The sequence below is a fragment of the Schistocerca cancellata genome, chromosome 3 (genome assembly GCF_023864275.1).
Source record: "Schistocerca cancellata isolate TAMUIC-IGC-003103 chromosome 3, iqSchCanc2.1, whole genome shotgun sequence".
Taxonomy (NCBI): Eukaryota; Metazoa; Arthropoda; class Insecta; order Orthoptera; family Acrididae; genus Schistocerca; species Schistocerca cancellata.
In genome coordinates this window covers 869,489,453-869,516,249 of record NC_064628.1, presented here as the reverse complement: position 1 = coordinate 869,516,249, position 26,797 = coordinate 869,489,453, and the positions used below count along the sequence as shown (strand labels likewise).

The following is a 26,797-nucleotide window of genomic DNA, read 5'->3' as shown; positions in this document are numbered from 1 at the left end:
AAGAGATTGAGGGTGTACAAGACAGAATTGTAGTCTAGTCGAATAGTAGATATAACTTGTTTTTAACTCATTCATATTGTTGAAACATTTGAAGACAGTTTTTTCAACAAAAATTATGTTGGGTAAATTTTCGATAGTTGAAAAATTTTGAATTTTTTGAAGTTTTAAAAAATGCTTTGACATTTATTTCCTTTTTAAAACGAGCAAAAAATTCTCTAAAAATTTGAGTATTCCAATTTTTTTCCTGCACCCAATACCCAGGGCACTACAGTTCATTAAAAGTATCAGTTTTTCGAATTATGTGCAAAATGGCAATATACCTTGGTTTTGAGTACTTTTATTTCAGCTCTGTTTATATACTAGAAATATATATTATGTTATACACTGGAATTGAACATCTCACTTTGCAGTACATCTACTCCATGTGCAATTGGGTGATTTCTGGACTCTCATCACTTGTGATTCATACATCACTAGCCGAAATTAAGCTCCTGGGTGTCTCAGCTCTGAATCACGCACATTTATAAAACTACATCATTTACTCTTTATGTTTCTATATTAAAAAACAAATGACAGAAAAATAATGATATGAATATAATAGAGGGAAACATTCCACATGGGAAAAATATATCTAAAAACAAAGATGATGTAACTTACCAAACGAAATGTTTGCTTGTGTCTGTGTGTGTGTGTGTGTGTGTGTGTGTGTGTGTGTGTGTGTGTGTGTGCGCGCGCGCGCGCGCGCGCGCGCGAGTGTACACCTGTCCTTTTTTCCCCCTAAGGTAAGTCTTTCCGCTCCGGGGATTGGAATGACTCCTTACCCTCTCCCTTAAAACCTACATCCTTTCGTCTTTTCCTCTCCTTCCCTCTTTCCTGATGAAGCAACCTTAGGTTGCGAAAGCTTGAATTTTGTGTGTGTGTTTGTGTGTCTATCAACATACCAACACTTTCGTTTGGTAAGTTACATCATCTTTGTTTTTAGATATATTACAGAAAAATAACTATCATTTGCTGAAACAGGCAAGGCAAAATAGGTCACTAATTATACTTGCATGAAGAAACCATGTGATACAAATGAAAACTATGTAGCTTTATTATAATTGAAAATGTGGTAATATGTAAACATTTATTACTATCATCACTTCTGACAGTGTAGTTCAACCTTTCGTGCACTTGAGGTAGATATATGAGTCACTTCCAATGTTTCGACCGGCCATGTTCCTTGATGTCACCGTAAATGCCTTGAGTTAGAAGAACCAGGACAAGAAGATGGATTGGGCCCCGGATCAACCTCTTCTTCCAACAGTAAGTCAGCCTCTTCTAGTATGTTGATTTTGACATCTGTTTCCTCAATTTCCATAGAAACTAACACTTCTCCATTTTCTTCATATAAAAATTCCGGCATGCTTTCACAGTTGACTCCACTGCAGTTCTTGCAAATGGAAGAATATTTAAAACCTGCTTTTCAGCAGGAGCATGCTCTTCTACAGATCAACTTACATGAGGAACTGACTCAGATGCTGGATCTTGGTTCTTTACAGTTTTACAACCTTTTAAAAAGGAAATAGACACCAAAGTGCTATACACACAAGAAACAGATTTTTGAAGAAGGCGAAAAAGAGTCCAATATTTAATTTTTTTTTTTACTAAAGATAGTTTAGGAAACAACTTTTGTTGAGAAAATTTGGTTTTCCAGTCTTTACGACCATACAAACATGTTTAATAAATAAAATATTCTACCTCACTTTTCGCGAAGTATAGGCTTCTTTTTTTCCCAACAGTCTGACTGGGATATTGGTAGGTAGCACAAGCTTTCATGAGGTGAAACAGTACTGTGTAATTTTAAACATAATGGTTTTCACTTACAGTATATCTATGAAGAAATCACTCCTCATGTCACATTATTTTAATTCCGTGAACTTATTTCTTAGTGAAAATGAAACAGAGTTAAACAATGCAGTAAATTTAATTATTTGCTTACTGCATTTACTCTAAGGATCATTGTCCTGGCAGTGTAAACACAAACATCTGCTCATATCAGAAAGAGTCATTTCAATTAATTACAATAATTTTCAAATTACTTTCTGTCACCACAAACATCTCCTTGTACTGAAACTTCCTTATTTACAGTTTACCCTGTGATTCAGAAATGCATGCAATTGTCCAAGAATGTAAACAGTCTGGATCACATCAAGTCATTTCAACAATGATAATGCAATTTGTTTTTCACTGTTTTACCCATTCTGTGTGTTAGTGCCTCAGTGTTAGTGACAGAATATTCTTAGACTCTACTTATGGTGAACATTATGGTGAGGATGGTGTCAATAACAGTAACTGTTCTTATAAGTTACAACTCATTTATTAGATAACTTCAGGCTGATTAGTGGCGCAGTGGCTGCTGTACTAATACATCACAAACAGAACAACATCAAAAGGACTTCTGAAGACAGAATATCCAGTGAGAATATGGTTACTGTGAACACAGCTGCATCAAAAGTGCAAACTCTGAAGTTTTTAAAAAACCTCGCTACCAACAAAAACAACAGATAAATGTAGGAAACTATACATATAAATAAATGCAGTATATGACATCATGTGAACGCCGATGCTCGGAAGACATATTGAATACATCCTCATGATTCTCTAAAAGACTATTGTAAAACAAAACTAAATGAAAGATTTCTGATTTTGCAACACTTCTGCTTAACATACCCTTGAGTGCACATTAGAAGTGTATGGATCTGGATATGTTATTTCTTATCCATCAATCATAACAGAGATATGGAGTTGAATTTTTATTAACAATGATATCTTTGTCCCAAAAAAAGGACAATTTATGTAAGCTATCTTATTTGAAGAGAATCACTGTGGAGAAAGGAAATAACTGCTTTCTTATTACTGCATTCAAGTAACTCCTAACCCTACTAGTACTTGGATAAGGGGAACTGAAATATTGCGAAGAATAGTGAATGTTGTAATCCCTGAAAAATTATTCAGAATATAATAGGAATTTGCTTATTGGTTATACTGTTGTTTTGTTTGGTGAAGTTAATTATTTTTCTTCAAACTCTTCTAATAAAATAACAGCTATTTCTTGCATTAGTAATAAGTCAAGATAAAATCACAGACCCTAATGCTAAAGAGTGTCTTTGGAAATTATCAATCTAGAAGACAATGTGTGATTGATTAACAATTATGATAAAATTTGCCTGACCAGCTCTAAACAAAATTACAGAATAGTCTTCTGGTCTCTCCTCAATTGATAAAATGAATTTGGTGCTGAGTTGTAACTTAATGGAAGAGAAATAATCAAATACTCATAACACAATGGAAGGTCTACATTGGAATATCAACAATATTATGAAAAGGATAGATTGTTACTCATCATAAAGATGATACATTGAGTCACAGATAGTCACAGACAACAGACTGTTACACATTGGGCTTTTGACAAAAGCTGTCTTCAGAAACAAACACACACACACACAAACCTGGCACACCTCAAGCGCACGTGGTTTCTATCTGTGGCCAGTGTGGCTAGAATGCAACTCTCGCATTGAGTAAAAGCACCAATCTGCAGTGGAGGGGGAGCCATAACAGGGTATGGGTGAGGAGGGGGGGCAAGAGAAGAGCACTGTCTGGCAGAGCATATAGCACTGTCTGGCTGTGGGGCAAGGAGCAGGGTGCAGACAGGGCAGGGGGGAGACAGTGGACCTGAAAAAGAGAGGAGTGGAGCAGGGGAGAAATTCTCACAGCTGAACATTAAAATAAAGTTTTAAATTTTCAGTTCTTATTACAGTACTGAATATAAATATTGGATTTTCATTGGTCATCCGTGCAATTAACTGACGCACTAGTTTCAGCATTTTTTATGTTCATTTCATGGCTGAAAATCATAAAAGACAGAGCTTTGACTACAAGGCCTACCTACAATGAAAAAAAATGTGAAAAGAAGGGCACTGCACGCTTCCTTGTAATACCAGATTTTATTTAGTTTCAGTCTGTTACAGTATTTACACACATTGTAAGAGTGCTTGTGACACTAGTAACAATTTCAGAATATATTTATTGTGGATAGATTCTTGTAATTATGTGTCTTATGTTTCAAACAGCACAAATCAAACATATGCTAGCAGAATTAAAGGCATTGCTTTTTTGTAGAATGGAGTTCTTAAAATCACAGTTACTGTAGCAGTGAATAGACTCTATAGTAATCACATAACAAAATGTGAATGAGTCATTCTCTCCCCGTATATCTTAAGACATTTCAAACAGATGCAAGACGTGTCACAGCACAGGCAGACAGCTGCAGCAGTACCGCAAGCAGGGCGCTTGATGCAATGGGGTGCTAAGTTGACAGGTTGGCCTGTCAGCTCGCTGGCTCCAGCCTGGTAGTCTACACTCAGCCTGCTAGTCCGGCAGGCCCGGTAAAATGGCCCACAACCCATAGAGGTCATGCTGCAAGATACGGGCTGAGCAGGCTGAAACCAGCACCGTGCATTACTCTACTGTACACCACAAGCAACACACATTGGATCGTCCTTATGCTGAAGCATACCTCCCACAAGTCATAGGGCTGTGTCCTATGTGAAGGCGAGTGAAAAGGACCTTGTCCCATCTGTGTGCCTCGAAGAGGTACGCCATGGCCATGTTGTGTACTTTACCAGATGCAGCTTATTGACTGTCACTCATACTTCTATACACATTCACCGCCATTATTTAAGGATTCATTATATTTTTTCCTGAGGTTAAAATACCCATACCATACTCGGCTGCTAAAAGTCCACTAACCCATTCGTTCACTGTATTCTGCATGTCATCTGTTGTTGTTGTTGTTGTCTTCAGTCCTGAGACTGGTTTGCTGCAGCTCTCCATGCTACTCTATCCTGTGCAAGCTGCTCCATCTCCCAGTACCTACTGCAACCTACATCCTTCTGTATCTGTTTAGTGTATTCATCTCTTGGTCTCCCTCTATGATTTTTACCCTCCACACTGCCCTCCAATACTAAATTGATGATCCCTTGATGCCTCAGAACATGTCCTACCAACCGATCCCTTCTTCTATTCAAGTTGTGCCACAAACTTCTCTTCTCCCCAATCCTATTCAGTACCTCTTCATTAGTTATATGATCTACCCATCTAATCTTCAGCATTCTTCTGTAGCACCACATTTTGAAAGCTTCTATTCTCTTTTTGTCTAAACTATTTATCGTCCACATTTCACTTCCATACATGGCTACACTCCATACAAATACTTTCAGAAACGACTTCCTGACACTTAAATCTATACTTTATGTTAACAAATTTCTCTTCTTCAGAAGCGCTTTCCTTGCCATTGCCAGTCTACATTTGTCTACATGTCATCATCACTTCCAAAATATTTCCTGCCTAGGAACTCATTGTACTTTATGAACAGGTGGCATGCACTATTTCGTTCTTCAAAACATCTCTTATGAGCGTCAGACAGTTGAGAGAAGTTTCATCATGCACATTTCTTCATCCATTATTGAACATTTCCCATCACTTTTTCACATTTTTTTCATTCAGTAATAGGGTGCTATACACTTTTGATTGGTTGGTAATACATTTCAACTTCTAAACATTAAAAAATAAAATAACATATCCTTTGCAGAACTTCGTATCACAGATTTCACTTATCAGATAAAGCACAATAACAACTTGTAAAATACAGGAAAGGCATCCACCCATGCTCTGGGAATTGATGTATTGAGCACAGAAACATGCAACAGAAAACAGCACCCACACCAATCCTTGAGCACCAGCCCTTTGTTCGGCAAACACACACTCTCTCTCTCTCTCTCTCTCTCTGTGTGTCACACACACACACACACACACACACACACACGCACGCACGCACGCACGCACGCACGCACAAAACTGCACAGACATCCAAATGCATACTTCTGTGGCCATGGCTAGAAGTCCCTTCCATGGAGCCAAGCTACCATGGCCATTGCCCCTGTAGTAATGATCAGTCTCTCTCCAAATGTGCCAAGGAACTCCCTGAGGCCTTCAAAGATCAAAATTACCCTCCCAATCTTGTTCAGAAACAGATCTTTGTCTTATCTCTCCACTCACCTACCATCTCCTACACTCCCATCATCTGGCCATGAAGGATCACCTCTCATGACTCAGTACCATCCAGGACTGGAGCATCTGAATCACATTCTCTGCCAGGGTTTTGACTACCTCTCACCGTGCCCTGAAATGAGGAATATCCTACCCACTATACTCCCCATACCTCCCATAGCAGTAGTCTACATCCTACTGAACCTATGCAATAATCTTGTCTGTCCTCACTCCACTCGTTCTCCGAGGAGTAGACCTAGATGCAAGACCTGCTGCACACGTCCCCTCACCGCTGCCGCCACCGCCGCCGCCACCACCTACTCCAACATTTGTATCCCGCAAACTGGCCACTGCGGCAGAGACAGTAGGCATGTGTGTTTGAGTAATGCTTGTGTGAATGTGTGTGTGCTTTCTATTTCCAAAGAAGGCTTTTGGACCAAAAGTTTAATTGATTAGAAGTCTTGACTTTGTACAACTCAACATCACCTCTATGTGGTGAGTAGCAATATATCCTTTTCATAATATTGTTGTGATTCTAACCTGGACATTCCATTGTTTAAAATAATTGTATAATTTTAACACATTAAATGCAAGGTTAAAAACTTACACAATATTTCACTTACATGGGGTGAAGAAGCTACAGAAAATGCTCTCGCTTTAATAGGTGTAAAAAGCTCAAATAAATAATCGAGAGGGATTTTTGATGAAGTATTGGGAAAGTCCTGCAAAACTTCCAACAAAGTTCTCCGAGGACGATTACAGTAATTAAATAAGTCTTCCTGGCCTTCTGAAGATGCAAATTCCTCCAACTTTTCTTTTTCCAGCTCTAACTCTGCAAGAAATGCCATCAGCTCAAAGAAGTATCGCCTTGGAATAGCCTGCAAAAAGACCAACTCTTTGTTAAATAAATCTGCATATATAACACAAGGTTTATAGTTATAACAGGTACTCTAATGTGCAAGCCACAAAATACCATTTTTCAGCTTTTCGATACAAGCAGAATTGTACGTTATTTTCAATCCTAATAGATTAAAAGTTTATTGAAACAGTCGTACAATAAACATTAAAAACATTTTGATGCTATATTGAAAGCTTATAAGGAAATTTCCAATAATAGGTAAAATAATGTATATGTGTTTCACAAGAATATCCCACATTAAGTGATAGCTGGATTAACACTAATACATTTCTGAATGAATTTGTGTCACCTTTGAAGCCACATTTCCCAAAACAAGCAATTAGAAACAGTCACGTAAGCACTGTCAATAAGTCATGGAACACTGCAGGAATAAAAACATCCTGTACAACTTGTAATGATCCAAAGAAATGTCAGCACTACACTCTTTACTGTAACATCCTAAAGAAGGTAATAAATAAGTCAAAAAATATGTGCATCAAGTCTGAAATTGATAAGCCTGACAACAAAATAAAAACAATATGGAATGTAATAAAGTGAAGGGAGAGGGGGGGGCACAGGACACCCATTGAAATTAAAGAAAGTACCAATATTGTAAAGAAACCAGAAATCTTCAGCAGGCACTTTTCAGCAGCAGAGAAAACAGTCTGTAAAGTTTCTGTGAACGAGTTATTGGCTCTTCTGCAGAAGGATATCAGTAACAGACCCCTCCAATTATCCTTACTTCATGCTACAGTAAAAGAGATTGAAAGAATTATTACCTCATTAAAAAATAAAAAGTCTGTTGGTGTGGACAATATTTCCTGTAAAATAGTGAAATATTGCTATAAATATATAAGTCCAGTCTTATGCAACATATTCAATACATATCTGCTAGAAGGAATAGTCCCCGACATGCTAAAACTAGCTGTAGTGATACGACTCTTTAAAAAAGGTGAGAAAAACAATGTTTACAAACTATCGCCCAATCTCCCTCTTAACCATCTTTTCAAAACTTCTTGAAAAACTCATGCACAGGTTGATTGTCAATCATCTTAGCTTATACAATATCCTAAACAAGAGTCAGTTTGGATTTTGTGCTGGTCTTTCTACAGAACAAGCAACATTCTGTTTCTCCAAACAATTTCTGGAAGCCATGAACAAAAAAAAGTCTCCAGTAGGTATTTTTTGTGACCTCTCAAAAGCCTTTGATTGTGTAAACCATCTAATCCTTTTGAAAAAGGCAGAATATTATGGTTTGGGTAGTAGCATTGGTTCGTGGCTCCAATCATACCTAAAGGACCAAAAGCAGACTGTGATGCTGAATGGCTCATCCAGAGAACCTGCCTCATCTGAGTGGGACTCAATAAGTTGTCGTGTGCCACAAGGATCTGTTTTGGGTCCACTGCTATTTCTCATCTTCATTAATGATTTCCCAGTTTGTTCTGATACAAACAGTAAATGACACTACAAACAGTAGATGACACTACAATTCTAAATGACGATTTTACAGACAACAATTTTGAACAAACTACGAATAAAGTTTTCAATGATATTGTAAACTGGTTTTCTTCAAATGATCTCTCACTCAATACAGATAAAACCCTTTATATGATATTCCCATACTCCACAAAGAAATTTGGAAGAAATTAACATTAAGTGCAGACATCAAGAAATACAAAAAGCTGTGGTTACAAAATTCCTGGGTGGTTATATAGACAGCAAATGTAACTGGTCAACACACATTCTTCCCCGTTATAAAACACTTAGCTCAGCAATAATTTCACTACGGGTTATTGCCTCAGTGGTTGAAGTAGACACCATTAAGGCTTCGTACTTTGGCTATTTTCATTCATTAATGTCATATGCTATTTATTCTGGGGGAACCCAACCTCTCGCAAAGAAAATTTTCACTGAAAAAAAAAAAAAAAAAATAAAATAAAAAAACCAACAACAACAACATTAGAACAATGAGTAGTGTCCATCACAGGCACACTTGCAGGCGCTTGTTTCGAAAGATGGGGATCCTTACCACCTCCTCACGATATATCTTTTCCTTGTTGCCCTTGTCTGTAAAAACCCTTCATCTACATAGATAACATCCAATTTCATGACTATAACACAAGAACCAATAACAGTCTGCACATTGAACTGAAAAGCCTCACTATGTTCCAAAAAGGAGCTGATTACTCCAGCATTAAGCTGTTTAATGCTCTCCCACCACACATCAAATGCCTTCACAAAAGATTGCCAGCATTCACACAAAATCTCAAGGAGTACCTGATAGAGAAATCTTTTTATACAGTTGATGAATATGTGAAAGAAAATGTATATAATCACTAAATTAGTAAATGTTGTAAACTTATTATAATTAATTTTATTTTGAGTACTATCACAGGCATATGACAATTATTTATTAGTATTCCTGTATTTCCTTTGGAATATTTAGTTTATCTTTACTCCTGTATATATTACACATCCTTAACATGTGAAACAAAAATGTTCTGTTAACTGAATGTGCTACTGTTTAGCTGATATCTTATTTACATTGTATCTTTTATTTATGTAAGATATATTTCAACTGTGTACAATCTGATACATTCCTATCACAAATACATTACTCATCCTTAACATGTGAAACACAATTTTCTGTTAATTGATTGTGCTGTTGTTTAGTTGATTTTTATTTACATTGAATCTTTTTATTGTATTTATATAACTTATATTTGAACTACGTAGAATCTCACACGTTCCATATCCTTGCGATTCACTCGCTACCAGGATCTACAGGACATGAAATGAAATAAATATTCATCTGACATTCCAGCCAGTCAGTCATATTACATTCACAACACATAATTCAGTTACTATGCTAGTGTGCAATAACAGAAATAGTAATGTGTAGCTGAGGGTAGTCCAAACTGACAGCACAAACATGAATTTGTGTACTGGGTTCATGAAATGGAACAGAGTGAGAAGCACAGTACTGCAGAGCTGCAAGCAGTACCATATTAATCAACTAACTATAAAAACCTGCTGACAATGTGCCACACACAGCATCACTCACATCTCATACACAATCATCAGCAGAAAAAAGTAACCTGGTGTAGCAAGCACACCAAGCGAACAGTTTTACACCATTCTGGAAGATACAATGGCTGTCCAGTACTATTTTAGTACAGAAAGAAAAATTCCAGGTCTGGCAATAATTAAAACACACTATCCAAGCTTTAGAACTGTTACTTCCTTCCTCAGAGAGGAAAATGGGATAGGATGCGGATGGTTACAAAGTGAAGGGAGGGTAAGGGTACAGAATTATTTTATAATAATAAGATGAATAGGTATAATGACTGTACCCTTGACATTTTAACTAACTGATAACATGCTCAGTGACATGAAATATTGTTAAAATTAATTAGTTATGTATTTAATAGTACTCTGTATTTGGTTTGTGAATTCTTTTATGTTCAAGGTGCTGCAGGATGACATGAAGGACACCCGACTGCCACCTGACGTGCTTACATCATTAGAAATGTGTGTCCTGGCAGTTGCAGCACAGTGCATCACGTTACTGAGCTTTTCCTGTAGGAAGGTCTGCGATACTGAGCTTGCCAAGAATGAAGAGCTTCTCTGAGGCGTAACACACAGATGAATTGGGTTGTCATTAATCAGACTTTGAATAGCAAGTACGTAATTGGACAATTGTAAAAGGCTTTGTTAAACCTGGTTACCCAATTAATAAATTTGTTGGTTGTGAGAAATGCATTACAGTAATGATTGAGCATTCTCTCTAAGTAGTACTACAGCCAATGATGTGAGACATTCTACACATTGTTACATATGGAATGAATTAACTTTAATTTTCAACACCTGAAAATAATGCCCTTCATTCTTAACATTTTTAAAAGTTTCAGTTACCCAGAGACAATGAACTATTTCAAACAACATGTCATATGTTTCAAACTTTCATCAACTAGCTGAACCCCAGTAAGTGCACATTTCTGCATCTCAGAAATGTCTCTCTCTTCATTCAGCAAACAACATGCCATATGTTTCAAACTTTCATCAACTAGCTGAACCCCAGTAAGTGCACATTTCTGCATCTCAGAAATGTCTCTCTCTTCATTCAGCAGTTATTTTGCATATTAGGATTTTCTCAGTTAAGGATCTGTAATATATTTGTATATTTTATGTCATCATGTGCAATGTTGCTGGTGAGTTCTCACAACTGTTAATAACTGATTGTTTGCACCAATTCTAATAACATTTTCTGTCTGATTCTTACTTTTGAAATTTTCTTAGCATTAGTTTATGTGGAAATAATTGAGCTACCAAATGACTGGAGCTTATTCCATGGGATAACACAGATATACTTTTTTCCTGTCAGAAGCAAATATAATGTCTTCTCTTACTCTGAAACAGAGTGTGCACTATTTTTAAATTTTCAGACATTTTAAAATGAGATTAGTATTTGACCCAGCACCTTGCCTTTTGCAGGTAATGATATTCCACTATCTAGGCACAGTTCATGATTTGCCCTCACAATTTTAATCTGTACAGAAGTTCAAAATATAAACTCAAATGTTTCACTGTCAACAAAATTTTCTCTAGAAATATCTAATTGACATATCCTGAAAATTGATAGAATATATTACCCCAATCACATTAGTGGCATGCAGTGGTTTTTAACACTCTTAACTGTAAATTATTGAACTTCTAAAAGTAAGTAAATAATCTTACACTGAGGTCCAGAAACTGTTCAACACACTTCTTCATGCTGAATGGTTTCCTCAGCGGAATCGGAACTGGAACATCAGGACTCTTTTCTGTTACCGATACAATAGAATCTGGATCAAACTGCGGTAGTAATTCAAAGAATTTCTTTACATTTTCTGCAGAGTTATGTGGAGTTACCATTAAAACATCACCTGGGTTATATGTAAGCATCGATGTTGAAAGACGCAGCAGTCTCACATCCTGTTACACATAAAGAAATAAAAAAAGAGAGAAAAGTTAAAATTAACAAACAATTATCTATGAGCTCTTAAAATTGCAAATAATTTGAATTAAAATTGTTAAATTAGTTTTAATATACAACACACAAATGTAAGCAACACAGACGTAATATCTGATATCAGCAGAGCATATGCAATACAACAAATCTCACCTTAAAGTCTCATAATAGCCACATGGATTCTATGTGTAAGCACCAGTCTACAAATTTTCACAGTAAAATGTTTATAAATTATTTCAGAGTATGAGGATACTTATGCACACATTTAACACACCCTCTGAAATCAACACAGCTGATTCCCCCACCCCCACCCAGAGAGACCACTCTTATGATGTGCATCACAAAAGCTCAAGTAAGATTTTATTTATCAGAAAGAAAAAATTGCACTTCAAGGTGTCAGTCAAATGTAAATATAAACCAAAGTAGAGCATCAAGTATTTGTTGAAGCTATAGTCTGATCTTTGACACAGTATGAGTGGACAGCTTTGTTAACTTTTCCATGCTCTCTGCGTCACTAGAGCATCAGCAAATGAAATTAACTAACTCTTACAAACACATTTCTCTTTCTCTGCAGAGAATTTTCATGTCATTGAAAACCCAATTTCAAACAAACTGTTATATGAAAGTCTTTTAGGAAGAACATAACAACAAAGGCAATTTCTGCACATTATACCCTCAACTGAGCCAGCCCCAAAATTTATTTGTGCCTGCCATAATTGAGTACACAAAGTATTTTTGACCAGATCCAAAACAAAAATCTACAGTTGCTAAGTTTGTAGATAAGCACCAGCCCTTCCCTATGAGAAACATGTGGTTTCCATCTAATGGCTGAAATTCAACAAACTGGTTAGGTGCACCACAACATTCTGTGCATCTACTGAATATTCTCACGGATGTGCCTATAAATAAGGTACATCACTCTCTGCATCTACATGCATAGGCAAAAATAATGACCTCGTTCCAGCGTCTTATCAAGTTAAATGTGACCCACTTGGCAGCTTAATTTCACATTTCAGGAAACTGCATAATCTTTCATGAAGCCCCAATAAAAATGATCACTCCCTTTTTTTTTACATCACAAAGAAACAAGTGAAGAATACCATTTTTTTTTTAAAAACTAAACTAACCTGAAAGTGTGATTCAGATGTTGTTCTGTGGTTTTCAATAACAGAAGCTTTGATCAAATTTTCCTTTATGATGAATGGATCTTCTGTGCCCTGTATCATTGTCATCAGTCCCTTATGTAAATGCTGTGATGTTACACATGTCACAGTCCATCTGAAAGACATTAATGAAACACATTTCTTCTTAGTTAATTAGAAGCATCACTGTCTCCTTCAAGAAAAATTAAAATTTCAGGACTCACAGACCTATGAAAGCTCAAGTAGTAACGAAACAACTAACTTTTTTCAATAAGCAGCTGTGTCAAATTAACAAAAGCCATCTTATATTATGCAAAATGTAACTGTTATAAACTGCTAAACACACAATAAGAATTAAATGCAATGTTTTCTATCATAGTTACCTTGGTGCATATACATGGCTTCTGTCCAATGGTTTTGCACCTTGGGGTAATGGAAACAAAGAGAGCAACTTGGCCCACAAGTCTTTTAGCCATGGATCCACTACAGCATCCACACCCAAGTCATGTTGATCATCTGCAAGTCCAAGATTCACTATATTCTTTCCGCCAAGTTGTAGCAAACGTCGATAAAGTTTCTTTGCAGCAAAATTGAATTTGGCATATGAAGAATCACCTAAGCCCAAAACAGCAAATCTGGTGAGAAAGAAGCAATATGTACAAGAAACACTTCCAGAAATGTGTGACTATACAGTGAGAAGCAACTGAATTAGGGATGGCTGCTGTGCATGAGAGAGAGCACTACAGTTACCTCACAACTTTGTGAATGGAAGAATCCTGTTCACATGTGATCACAGTCCCATCTTATATTGCACTGACTTTCCAGGTAATGGTAGTTAAATGATGGGTTGCAGAGCAGCAATTCATCCACTAATTCAGTGCTGGACAACTACACGAGTGCATCCACACCATCCACAATGATCTTTCTTTGACGGGGTGTACAGGGACCACCTCCAATATGGTTCTATCTGTTCTGAATAGAGATTACAAGACACAGAGATTAGTAGAGGTATAAGAACATAAATACTGAATTATTGAAGAGGGGACGGGGGTCAATCAAACTAATGAGTCATGATACTTATTGCTTAATATTATCGAAATAAGTGCAAAATAGTGAAGCCAAAACCCAGTGGGTTATATGGCAAGCCAATGATGGTATTCTTCAGATGCAGGGATAGGAAAATTATCTTTAAATGATTACATGATGAATTATGTGAAAGGAGCAGTTTTTAATGACATCTGGAAAACAACAGTTTTTAACAAGTATTTCCTTTGCTTGAGAGTAAAGCCGTTTGTGAATCTGAGAGTGACACTTGATTAATAGTGGCTTTATGCAACAAATTCCTTGCCAAATACTAAAGTAAATGCACTTCTTGTAGAAACAATAACTGACAAAGCATGCAGCAGTGATGTGATGAAAATCATTTTCTACCTAGTATGTCCACGAAAATTCCTCTTCACATTAACTGTATTCAAAGCTAAAACAGCAGTTACAGCTTTAGTATTGAAGGAAAAGATTTTTTTTTTTTCTGCGAATGCACTGAAGCTTCTAAATAAGGGCAAATCCTACAGATTGAAGTGAAGCAAAATACTGAAGCAAAGACCATAAGGATCTGACAGACCTAAATCACAAAATGTTTGTATCTTTATATACTTGCTTATATAATAATAAATTACATAGGAAAAATTTTGTATGTACAGTCCAGAAGGATTATTCCTCTGTAATTATCTGGGTTGGTTTTACCTTCTGTTTTGAATAATGGACAGATTATTCCTGTGGTCCAGTGCTGTAGAATTATCTGTGCGATCCACATTTTGATTAGATGTTGGTGGAGATTTAAGATTGCACGTCTCTCTGCATTTTTCCCGACTTCTGCACAGATTATACATTTGCCACTTACTGTGTAATTTTTTAGTTCACCACACTGATGGTTTGAGGATCTATCAGATTAGCGGAGGTTAAAACTGATGTGTCCATATTTAGGTGAAATGTATCTCTCCGCATTAATGTTGAAGGGTCTTATTTTTTTTTAAAGATATCTGCCAAAAGTTTTATCATGTTTTTCTTGACACAATCACTTTTTTATTATACAATCAAAACCAGTTTTTGCATTCAAAGGCTATCTTGAAATGATAGGGCAGCATTCGATGGACAGGTGTTCATGTTTTAGTTGACAACGCATGAACACTTGTTGATCGAATGCAGCCCCTTAGCACCTGAAGATGGCCTCTGAACACGGAACCAGTTATGAATGTATCATAAAAAAAGTGATTTTGTGTGTGTGTGTTTTTGTGGGTGCGCGCAAGCACACACGCGAGGGGAGGGGTGGGGGGGGAAGTCAATTAATATTCCGCAAATGGAATGTCCCCCCCCCCCCCCCCCCGCCAAAAAAAAAGTTTTGTAATAAACTTGTGATTGCTTTTTCTTGAAGTTTCTTCCATCATTTCTATGATGTTTTTATGTTTTATTTGTCTGATGATTTTATGGGTGTAATTTCTTTTTGTTATTACTTCTAAATCTGGTTTTTCCGACTTTAAGACTTTTAGTTTATCCAAGCTTGGTGCCTTCTTGCTACTGCCTAGTCACGTTCTTCAACCCAACAATCAAGTTTCTCCCTGGAATTTATTGGAGCTAACACTTTCTAATCAAATTTTTCTACTCGCTGTATTCTCGCTAACTCTTATTTATTTAGACTAATGGAAACGTGTTGCACATTGTCCGACATCGGAGTTGTAGTGAAAACCATAGTGTTGTACATAGTCTGACAAGTCGATCTGCTATCAATTTTGACTGTATATTGTTGTAGTGATTTGGTGTTGACAGACTCTTCCCCAAAAATTCCTTTAGTACTCTATTTTTCTATTAATGTGATTTGGTAAAATTTTCTCCTATTTCTTCTTTATGATTAGGGTTACTTTCATTATGATATTTAGAACATAGTGGTCATAGCCTGTGTATTTCCCCAAGACATTAATATTGTTCATTTCATAATGGGGACTTTTATCCATGAAACACTGCCTAGTTGCCATTCACCTTTTCTGAAGTGTGGAGGTCTGCAGGCTTTTAGTTTATGATGTTTGCTTTTAAAGTATGTTGATTTTCAGATATATTTGTGGTTCCTGCAAACTTCAGTCAAGCTCTGGCCAATTTTTGGTGGTTCACTTATAAGCTGGCAATTTTCCAATGACATCTAAGTATCTTCTTTCTTGCCTAGTTTGTGCACTTAAATCACCAAGGAGGATTTTAATGCTTGGTGGTGAAATGTTGGTTTAGGTCAGATCTGGGAAATCCCAGAATTTTTGTGTTTCATCTCTGTCCCTTAGAGTGTTGTTTTTTCAACCGGTGTGAGAGTGTACTTCGGTAATTTCATACTCCCAGATTTTAAAGTTAAATATCCAAGTCTATATTATTATACTTCAATTCTATTAATGATGACATCTCAAACATTGTTATCTGCAACATCAATGATAGATCGCAACACTGTGGATATCATCAAGGCTTATAAAACTCCTTACAATTTAGACATAGATTTCCGTGCCATCCTGATACGCTAAAATCTTCAGTTATCTACAGTTGATAAATCCTGTTCATTGCCAACAAATACCACCACAACTGGTCTTACAGTAAAACATTTTTTCTGCTATTACTACTGGTACGGAATGGACTTGGGGCCCTTTAGGTGAGAGTTACTCAGCAAGTTATGCACTGTAAAAGGTAAGCATACATGTGAAAGTGATCCAGGCACAGCCACTGTTTGCATCAGTTAGCACAAGGTATGTATCACCTGTGTTACAGTTAAAAAGCAACAACACCAGTTTCTTCTACGTTAGTTGTGAGTTTAGGCTTCTGTAAAGTGTTTGGGTATCAGGAATGTAGCACTGACTAATTCATTACCTCTTGTGTAGTGTATGGCCTTGTACTTGCCAACTGTGAAAAATGTATTGGCTTTTTTTAAGTGATAAAAATGTCTTTACTGAATGGTGAACTGGACAACTGTCCATCAGCAATGGTGACTTCACAGAACTATTGCTTTATAATTACGTAGTTAAACACCATTCTTCACTTATGATATGACTCTTGTTGCACAGATTTGTCATAAAGCACTAATTGTTCTGGACAGTGGCTGCCAATGAGTGCTATTGAATCTGACCAAACATAAAACCAAATACACGGAGGAGGGGGGGGGGGGGGGGGCAGGAACACCAAGAAAGAGTCGTGTGACCTAAACGTAAGTTGGTAGGCATGTTTCTGTGTCTGAAAGATGATGTCTGTTCAAATTTTGCACCAGATGCACGGGAGTGGCACTAGTAGTGCCATTATGAGGAAACAAATCAGGTTTGCTTTGAATAGACAATGTAATGATCGTCAGCATCAGTTACCTTTGAGACTGGATGTCATGAGCTGATATTAGTCAAGAATGCCTTTACGGTGACAAAGAAGCCATTATCAACATCTCACTGAGTTTGAATGAGGTCACGTAATAGAGCTACGAGAACCTGGATGCTGCTTCTGCAATACTGCAGAAAGACCTGGCAGGAATGTAGCCACTGTACATGACTGCAGGCAGGGGTGGTCATGAGAATGTATGGTCACAAAATGACCAGGCTTCGGATGCCCTTGTGGCACTACGGGGAGGGAAGCTAAGTAGAGTGATGCCCATGGTGTTCAGCATATGGCTCTGGTGCATCATAACGCATCTGCAGCAGCAATCTGAGCAGCAATTGGCACCACAGTGACACAATGGTCTGTTACAAATCGGTTACTTCAAGGACAGCTTTGAGCCAGACACCCTGCAACTTCAGTGGTGTCAAGCAAGAGCTCGTTGGAGGACTGGGTGGAGATCTGTTGTGTTTTCTGATGAAAGCTAGTTCTGCCTTTGTGCCAATGATAGCTGTGTGTTGGTTAGGAGGAGGCCAGTTGAAGGCCTGCAACCAACCTGTCTGTGTGTTACACACACTGGACCTACGTCTGGGGTTATGGTCTGGGGTGCCATTTTGTATGACAGCGGTAGCACTCTTGTGCTTATCTCACACACCCTGACTGCAAATTTGTAAGTCAATCTGGTGATTCGACCTGTTGTGCTGCCAATCATGAACAGCATTCCAGGCTTTTTTTTCCCCAACAACACGACACACTCTACATACCGCTGTTGTAACCCAACATGCTCTACCCAGTGTGTCGACATGTTGCCTTCGCCTGCTCAATCAGCATATCAGTCTCCTACTGAGCAAATATGGGACACCACCGGACAACAACTCCAGCATCATCTGCAAACAGCAGACAGGAGCAACAGGCAGGGAACTCCTCCCACAAACTGGCATCCAGCACCTTCTCAACACAATTTAAGCTTGCATTCAACAGTCTGGCAGTTACACTGATTATTGATGTACTGCCTGCAATTGCATGTGCTTTTTGGTGGTGGAGTGCAGTTGCACGTGGGGGCCCTCACGAAGGGTTCAACAGTCATCATACTCACAAGAGGTTTGGTTGTGTAGTTTTTCTGGTCTACCATCGTACCTAATCAACAGCCCACCATCTATCACTTAAACCTGGCACAAATTTACTGTATATACAGTTAGGCAGTCACACATAAAAGAAGAATGAATAAAAAGAATCTTCATTGGGCTTCTCATCTGCCATTAATTACTTTTGATGACATGCTTCTGTCCACTTTTCTCACTCTGACATTGGAAGGCTTTTCTCCCCATTTTGTGTTTCATAAGTTAACATTTTTTATTTTCTTCAGAGTGGGAACCATAGCCTCAAGAAATTTCAAAAGTGAGATGATATCACCAGGCTGTGTTTTAAATTACTTTATTCACACTACTAGTTTCATACACACTCCATTTTTAAGCGCATCTATGATAACAGGCGTGGACACATTGTTGTCCACTCATTAAAAACCACGTGCCATGCATATCTGTGCACAGCATGGTCATCTCCTAAAATATAGGGTGCATGACATGCAAAGTGCTTTCGAGAATTACAACATTACTGTGTTATTAAAATGTTACATCGAGCTAGAAGCAGCAGTGAAACAAACCTTGTAATGTTTGCTACAAATCATACTCTGACAGTCATAGTGCATAAAGTGTGATTTATTGTAAACATTACAAGGTTTGTTTCCCTGCTGCTTCTGGCTAGATATAACATTTTAATAACACAGTAATGTTATTGTTCTCAAAAGCATTTTACATCATGTGCACCTTTTATTTTAGACATTTTATTTTGACAACTATGCTGCATGCAAATATGCATGGCATGCGATTTTTTAACAAAATGATAATGATGTGTTCATGTATGTTACCACAGATGCAGTTGAAAATGAACTGTGACACTAATGGTGTAAATAAAGAAGTTTGAAACAGAACTTGATTGAATCATGTCATATTTCAAATTTTTTACCATACTTTGCTTCACTTTCTACTCCTAACTTGGAAAGCCCTTTACTGGAAGCACAATATCCACCCCTCATATACGTGTAACAGGAACTGCAGCTGCTGCATGTTGTGCTTGTTACTGTATGACTTTTCCATCTTTAATTTATTAAGTGGTAATTTCACAAACATATCTGTAACACTACTACACAGTTAGAAGGTAAATAATATTAAAGAAATGACAATAATTACCTTACAGCCTGTAACGAATTTTTTGGGAGATTTTTTCTTAACAGAAATTTCCAAAATTGCTTCATATTATCGGGCTCTTCACCTTGCCCTGTTGTTGAACAAACAAAAACCACTAATCGTTCATATATAAGCTGACTGACAGGATAATCATCCATTGCCCGCACAGGACCCATGAAGTGATATCTGGAAAGCAATTTTCAATAATTAAGAGATGCACATAGTGAGAAGCTATTACTGCAAACAAAAATCATTCTTACGTACCCTTCCTAAACCCACACAAACCTGCCCTCTCTTTGGTGGTGGCCTCTGGGGATTCAAAATGGGAGTTTGAAGAAAATTCAAACCATGTGCTGTAAAAGATGAGGTGGTGGTGGTGGTGGTGGTGGTGGTGGTGGTGGTGGTGGTGGTGGTGTTACAGCAACAACATACTAAAGGCAGATGCAGAAAAAAAGATCTACCTACATGTCGCTTAACATCTACATCTACATCTACATCTACATCCATACTCCGCATGCCACCTGACGGTGTGTGGCGGAGGGTACCCTGAGTACCTCTATCGGTTCTCCCTTCTATTCCAGTCTCATATTGTTCGTGGAAAGAAGGATTGTCGGTATGCCTCTGTGTGGGCTCTAATCTCTCTGATTTTATCTTCATGGTCTCTTCGCGAGATATACGTAGGAGGGAGCAATATACTGCTTGACTCTTCAGTGAAGGTATGTTCTCGAAACTTTGACAAAAGCCCGTACCGAGCTACTGAGCGTCTCTCCTGCAGAGTCTTCCACTGGAGTTTATCTATCATCTCCGTAACGCTTTCGCGATTACTAAATGATCCTGTAACGAAGCGCGCTGCTCTCCTTTGGATCTTCTCTATATCTTCTATCAACCCTATCTGGTACGGATCCCACACTGCTGAGCAGTATTCAAGCAGTGGGCGAACAAGCGTACTGTAACCTACTTCCTTTGTTTTCGGATTGCATTTCCTTAGGATTCTTCCAATGAATCTCAGTCTGGCATCTGCTTTACCGACGATCAACATCATATGATCATTCCATTTTAAATCACTCCTAATGCGTACTCCCAGATAATTTATGGTATTAACCGCTCCAGTTGCTGACCTGCTATTTTGTAGCTAAATGATAAAGGATCTATCTTTCTGTGTATTCGCAGCACATTACACTTGTCTACATTGAGATTCAATTGCCATTCCCTGCACCATGCGTCAATTCGCTGCAGATCCTCCTGCATTTCAGTACAATTTTCCATTGTTACAACCTCTCGATACACCACAGCATGATCTGCAAAAAGCCTCAGTGAACTTCCGATGTCATCCACCAGGTCATTTATGTATATTGTGAATAGCAACGGTCCTATGACACTTCCCTGCGGCACACCTGAAATCACTCTTACTTCGGAAGACTTCTCTCCATCGAGAATAACATGCTGCGTCCTGTTATCTAGGAACTCCTCAATCCAATCACACAATTGGTCTGATAGTCCATTTGCTCTTACTTTGTTCATTAAACGACTGTGGGGAACTGTATCGAACGCGTTGCGGAAGTCAAGAAACACGGCATCTACCTGTGAACCCGTGTCTATGGCCCTCTGAGTCTCGTGGACGAATAGCGCGAGCTGGGTTTCACATGACCGTCTTTTTCGAAACCCATGCTGATTCCTACAGAGTAGATTTCTAGTCTCCAGAAAAGTCATTATACTCGAACACAATACAAAATTCTACAACTGATCGATGTTAGAGATATAGGTCTATAGTTCTGCACATCTGTTCGATGTCCCTTCTTGAAAACGGGGATGACCTGTGCCCTTTTCCAATCCTTTGGAACGCTACGCTCTTCTAGAGACCTACGGTACACCACTGCAAGAAGGGGGGCAAGTTCCTTTGCATAGTCTGTGTAAAATTGAACTGGTATCCCATCAGGTCCAGAGGCCTTTCCTCTTTTCAGTGATTTTAATTGTTTCTCTATCCCTCTGTTGTCTATTTCGATATCTACCATTTTGTCATCTGTGCGACAATCTAGAGAAGGAACTACAGTGCGGTCTTCCTCTGTGAAACAACTTTGGAAAAAGACATAGTATTTCGGCCTTTAGTCTGTCATCCTGTGTTTCAGTACCATTTTGGTCACAGAGTGTCTGGACATTTTGTTTTGATCCACCTACCGCTTTGACATAAGACCAAAATTTCTTAGGATTTTCTGCCAAGTCAGTACATAGAACTTTACTTTCGAATTCATTGAACACCTCTCGCATAGCCCTCCTCACAGTACATTTCGCTTCGCGTAATTTTTGTTTGTCTGCAAGGCTTTGGCTATGTTTATGTTTGCTGTGAAGTTCCCTTTGCTTCCGCAGCAGTTTTCTAACTCTGTTGTTGTACCACGGTGGCTCTTTTCCATCTCTTACGATCTTGCTTGGCACATACTCATCTAACGCATAATGTACGATGGTTTTGAACTTTGTCCACTGATCCTCAACACTATCTGTACTTGAGACAAAACTTTTGTGTTGAGCCAATAGGTACTCTGAAATCTGCTTTTTGTCACTTTTTCTAAACAGAAAAATCTTCCTACCCTTTTTAGTATTTCTATTTATGTCTGAAATCATCGATGCCGTAACCGCTTTATGATCGCTGATTCCCTGTTCTGCGTTAACTTTTTCAAATACACTCCTGGAAATTGCAATAAGAACACCGTGAATTCATTGTCCCAGGAAGGGGAAACTTTATTGACAAATTCCTGGGGTCAGATACATCACATGATCACACTGACAGAACCACAGGCATATAGACACAGGCAACAGAGCATGCACAATGTCGGCACTAGTACAGTGTATATCCACCTTTCGCAGCAATGCAGGCTGCTATTCTCCCATGGAGACGATCGTAGAGATGCTGGATGTAGTCCTGTGGAACGGCTTGCCATGCCATTTCCACCCGGCGCCTCAGTTGGACCAGCGTTCGTGCTGGACGTGCAGACCGCGTGAGACGACGCTTCATCCAGTCCCAAACATGCTCAATGGGGGACAGATCCGGAGATCTTGCTGGCCAGGGTAGTTGACTTACACCTTCTAGAGCATGTTGGGTGGCACGGGATACATGCGGACGTGCATTGTCCTGTTGGAACAGCAAGTTCCCTTGCCGGTCTAGGAATGGTAGAACGATGGGTTCGATGACGGTTTGGATGTACCGTGCACTATTCAGTGTCCCCTCGACGACCACCAGTGGTGTACGGCCAGTGTAGGAGATCGCTCCCCACACCATGATGCCGGGTGTTGGCCCTGTGTGCCTCGGTCGTATGCAGTCCTGATTGTGGCGCTCACCTGCACGGCGCCAAACACGCATACGACCATCATTGGCACCAAGGCAGAAGCGACTCTCATCGCTGAAGACGACACGTCTCCATTCGTCCCTCCATTCACGCCTGTCGCGACACCACTGGAGGCGGGCTGCACGATGTTGGGGCGTGAGCGGAAGACGGCCTAACGGTGTGCGGGACCGTAGCCCAGCTTCATGGAGACGGTTGCGAATGGTCCTCGCCGATACCCCAGGAGCAACAGTGTCCCTAATTTGCTGGGAAGTGGCGGTGCGGTCCCCTACGACACTGCGTAGGATCCTACGGTCTTGGCGTGCATCCGTGCGTCGCTGCGGTCCGGTCCCAGGTCGACGGGCACGTGCACCTTCCGCCGACCACTGGCGACAACATCGATGTACTGTGGAGACCTCACGCCCCACGTGTTGAGCAATTCGGCGGTACGTCCACCCGGCCTCCCGCATGCCCACTATACGCCCTCGCTCAAAGTCCGTCAACTGCACATACGGTTCACGTCCACGCTGTCGCGGCATGCTACCAGTGTTAAAGACTGCGATGGAGCTCCGTATGCCACGGCAAAGTGGCTGACACTGACGGCAGCGGTGCACAAATGCTGCGCAGCTAGCGCCATTCGACGGCCAACACCGCGGTTCCTGGTGTGTCCGCTGTACCGTGCGTGTGATCATTGCTTGTACAGCCCTCTTGCAGTGTCCGGAGCAAGTATGGTGGGTCTGACACACCGGTGTCAATGTGTTCTTTTTTCCATTTCCAGGAGTGTAGTTCGGGTCTGTTTGTCACCAGAAGGTCTAATATGTTATCGCCAAAAGTTGGTTCTCTGTTTAACTGCTCAAGGTAGTTTTCAGATAAAGCACTTAAAAAAATTTCACTGGATTCTTTGCCCCTGCCACCCGTTATGAACGTTTGAGTCTCCCAGTCTATATCCGGCAAATTAAAATCTCCACCCAGAACTATAACATGGTGGGGAAATCTACTCGAAATATTTTCCCAATTATCCTTCAGGTACTCAGCCACAACAGCTGCTGAGCCAGGGCACCTATAGAGACATCCAATTACCATGTCTCAGCCTGCTTTAACCGTGACCTTCACCCAAATCATTTCACATTTCGGGTTTCCGTCAATTTCCTTTGATACTATTGCACTTCTTATCGCTATAAACACGCCTCCCCCTTCACTGTCCAGCCTGTCTCTGCGGTATACATTCCAATCTGAGTTTAGGATTTCATTACTGTTTACGTCTGGTTTCAGCCAACTTTCTGTCCCTAGTACTATATGGGCGTTGTGACCGTTTATTAATGAGAGCAGTTCTGGGACCTTTCTACAGACGCTCCTGCAGTTTACTATCAGTACATTAATACTGTTATTCCCTGTTGCATTTTGCCTACTCCTACCTTGTCGCGTCTCAGGAGGCGTCTTGTCGGGCCTAGGGAGGGAATTCTCTAACCTAAAAAACCCCCATGTGCACTCCACACGTACTCCGCTACCCTTGTAGCCGCTTCCGGCGTGTAGTGCACGCCTGACCTATTCAGGGGGACCCTACATTTCTCCACCCGATAGCGGAGGTCGAGAAATTTGCACCCCAGATCTCCGCAGAATCGTCTGAGCCTCTGGTTTAAGCCTTCCACTCGGCTCCAAACCAGAGGTCCGCGATCGGTTCTGGGAACGATACTACAAATAGTTAGCTCTGATTCCACCCCGCGAGCGAGGCTTTCCGCCTTCACCAATTCCCCCAACCGCCTGTACGAACTGAGGATGACCTCTGAACCCAGACGGCAGGAGTCATTGGTGCCGACATGAGCAACAATTTGCAGTCTGGTGCACCCAGTGCTCTCTATCGCCGCCGGTAGGGCCTCCTCCACATCTCGGATGAGATCCCCCGGCAAGCAAAGCAAAGTCTCCTTAAATCATAATCAATTCTTTAAGCTACATAAAAGCTCTATTATGCACAGCACTGTAACTTGTATTTAGGTGTTCCCTCAATGACAGGAGAAAGATTTCCATGCACAAAATTGCCAGTATCAGTACTGCCAGCTAAAATTTAGCCCTGGAGGCTGGAAAACAATGCCACAATGAAACATTGTTTGCTATTGTGGGCTTTGCAATATGTGCCTGGACTTAATCCCTCAGTTTGGTACTACACACAGCCAGCCTGAACTGTGCGAAGAGAGGGTTTTTTTTAAGGATGACCAAAGAATTCAATACTACATCAGCAGAGACTCTTCTTGTTACTTTGGGAATATATCCGACTGACATCACTGTGAAGTATCTTGCTGCAACATATTAGTTAGGGTGAGATAACTTAAAGTACAAGAAATTACAGGTTCCAGAAAAAATATTAAGTCAGCTCTCTGAAACTGGACACTTGGCAAATGGCAATGGGATTTGGAAGCTGGAAATACAGAAGTCTGGGTATACAGTCTTCTACTGAATGTCAGAAAAAGACTACAAATGAATAACAACTTTTCAAGTAAAATTCAGCTGTTAATTAAGACTACAGATACATTTATACTACTGAATCTTTTAACAAAACACATATCAAATAATGTACTAAACAAGTTCTGAGTAAATATTAAAGACAGAAACACAAGTCTAAGTGATGTTAACAGACGAGGGGTGATGAGTGAGAGGGAAGAATGATCAGGAGGTATGAATAGACATTAGTAGTATATACATCAGTAGCACCGATAATGAAAACGTGAGTGTCACGATGAGATATGCAAGTGACAATAATGAGGAGTAAATGCATAAATATAAGCTTACAAGTAGCTCAAAAACACAGTGCAATCAATGAAGGGATGTGTTGTTGTATGACAGCATATTTAGTTGGTTGGTTGGTTAGTTAATTAATTACATACCTACTCCAATGTGTTAATGAGGAACTTGATCAAAAAATTGGCAAATACTAAGCAGACTACTGCTTGAAGTTGTATAGAACAAAAATTCAACTTAAAAACAACATGAAAATACAAAGTGCTCAGGAACAGCTGGATCATATATACCTGTGTGGACTTCAAGAAGTCATATGATTCTGTCGATTGGCAATCCATTTTTAACATCTTCAAAGCACAAAGACTAAAAAAAAAAAAAAAAAAAAAAATATATATATATATATATATATATGAGATCCATCCTTCATGAAATCCTCCCCACTCCACCAAGAGTGTCTTTCCGCCGTCCACCTAACATTCGTAACCTCTTAGTTCATCCCTATGAAATCCCCAAACCACCTTCCCTACCCTCTGGCTCCTACCCCTGTAACCGCCCCCGGTGTAAAACCTGTCCCATGCACCCTCCCACCACCACCTATTCCAGTCCTGTAACCCGGAAGGTGTACACGATCAAAGGCAGAGCCACGTGTGAAAGCACCCACGTGATTTACCAACTGACCTGCCTAGCCTACACTGTGAAGCGTTCTATGTGGGAATGACCAGCAACAAACTGTCCATTCGCATGAATGGACACAGGCAGACAGTGTTTGTTGGTAATGAGGATCACCCTGTGGCTAAACATTCCTTGGTGCACGGCCAGCACATCTTGGCACGGTGTTACACCGTCCGGGTTATCTGGATACTTCCCACTAACACCAACCTGTCAGAACTCCGGAGATGGGAACTTGCCCTTCAGCATATCCTCTCTTCTCGCTATCCACCAGGCCTCAATCTCCGCTAATTTCTAATTTCAATCTGCCACCG

At 39.6% G+C, this 26,797-nt stretch overlaps 1 protein-coding gene across 2 annotated transcripts in view; it reads right to left on the bottom strand.

Annotated features, from left to right (window-relative positions):
• Window positions 1-26,797, bottom strand: part of LOC126175930 (NADPH-dependent diflavin oxidoreductase 1) — an 84,600-nt gene that overhangs the window by 31,158 nt on the left and 26,645 nt on the right. The window contains exons 2-6 of one of the 2 annotated variants that reach the window (XM_049923006.1): window positions 19,771-19,953; window positions 13,525-13,776; window positions 13,127-13,277; window positions 11,726-11,962; window positions 6,714-6,968 (exon numbers count right to left, since the gene is read on the bottom strand). In XM_049923006.1, the coding sequence (XP_049778963.1) occupies window positions 6,714-6,968; window positions 11,726-11,962; window positions 13,127-13,277; window positions 13,525-13,776; window positions 19,771-19,953 (1,078 nt within the window). The remainder of the gene's footprint in view (window positions 1-6,713; window positions 6,969-11,725; window positions 11,963-13,126; window positions 13,278-13,524; window positions 13,777-19,770; window positions 19,954-26,797) is intronic. The other variant, XM_049923008.1, reaches the window with a different exon arrangement.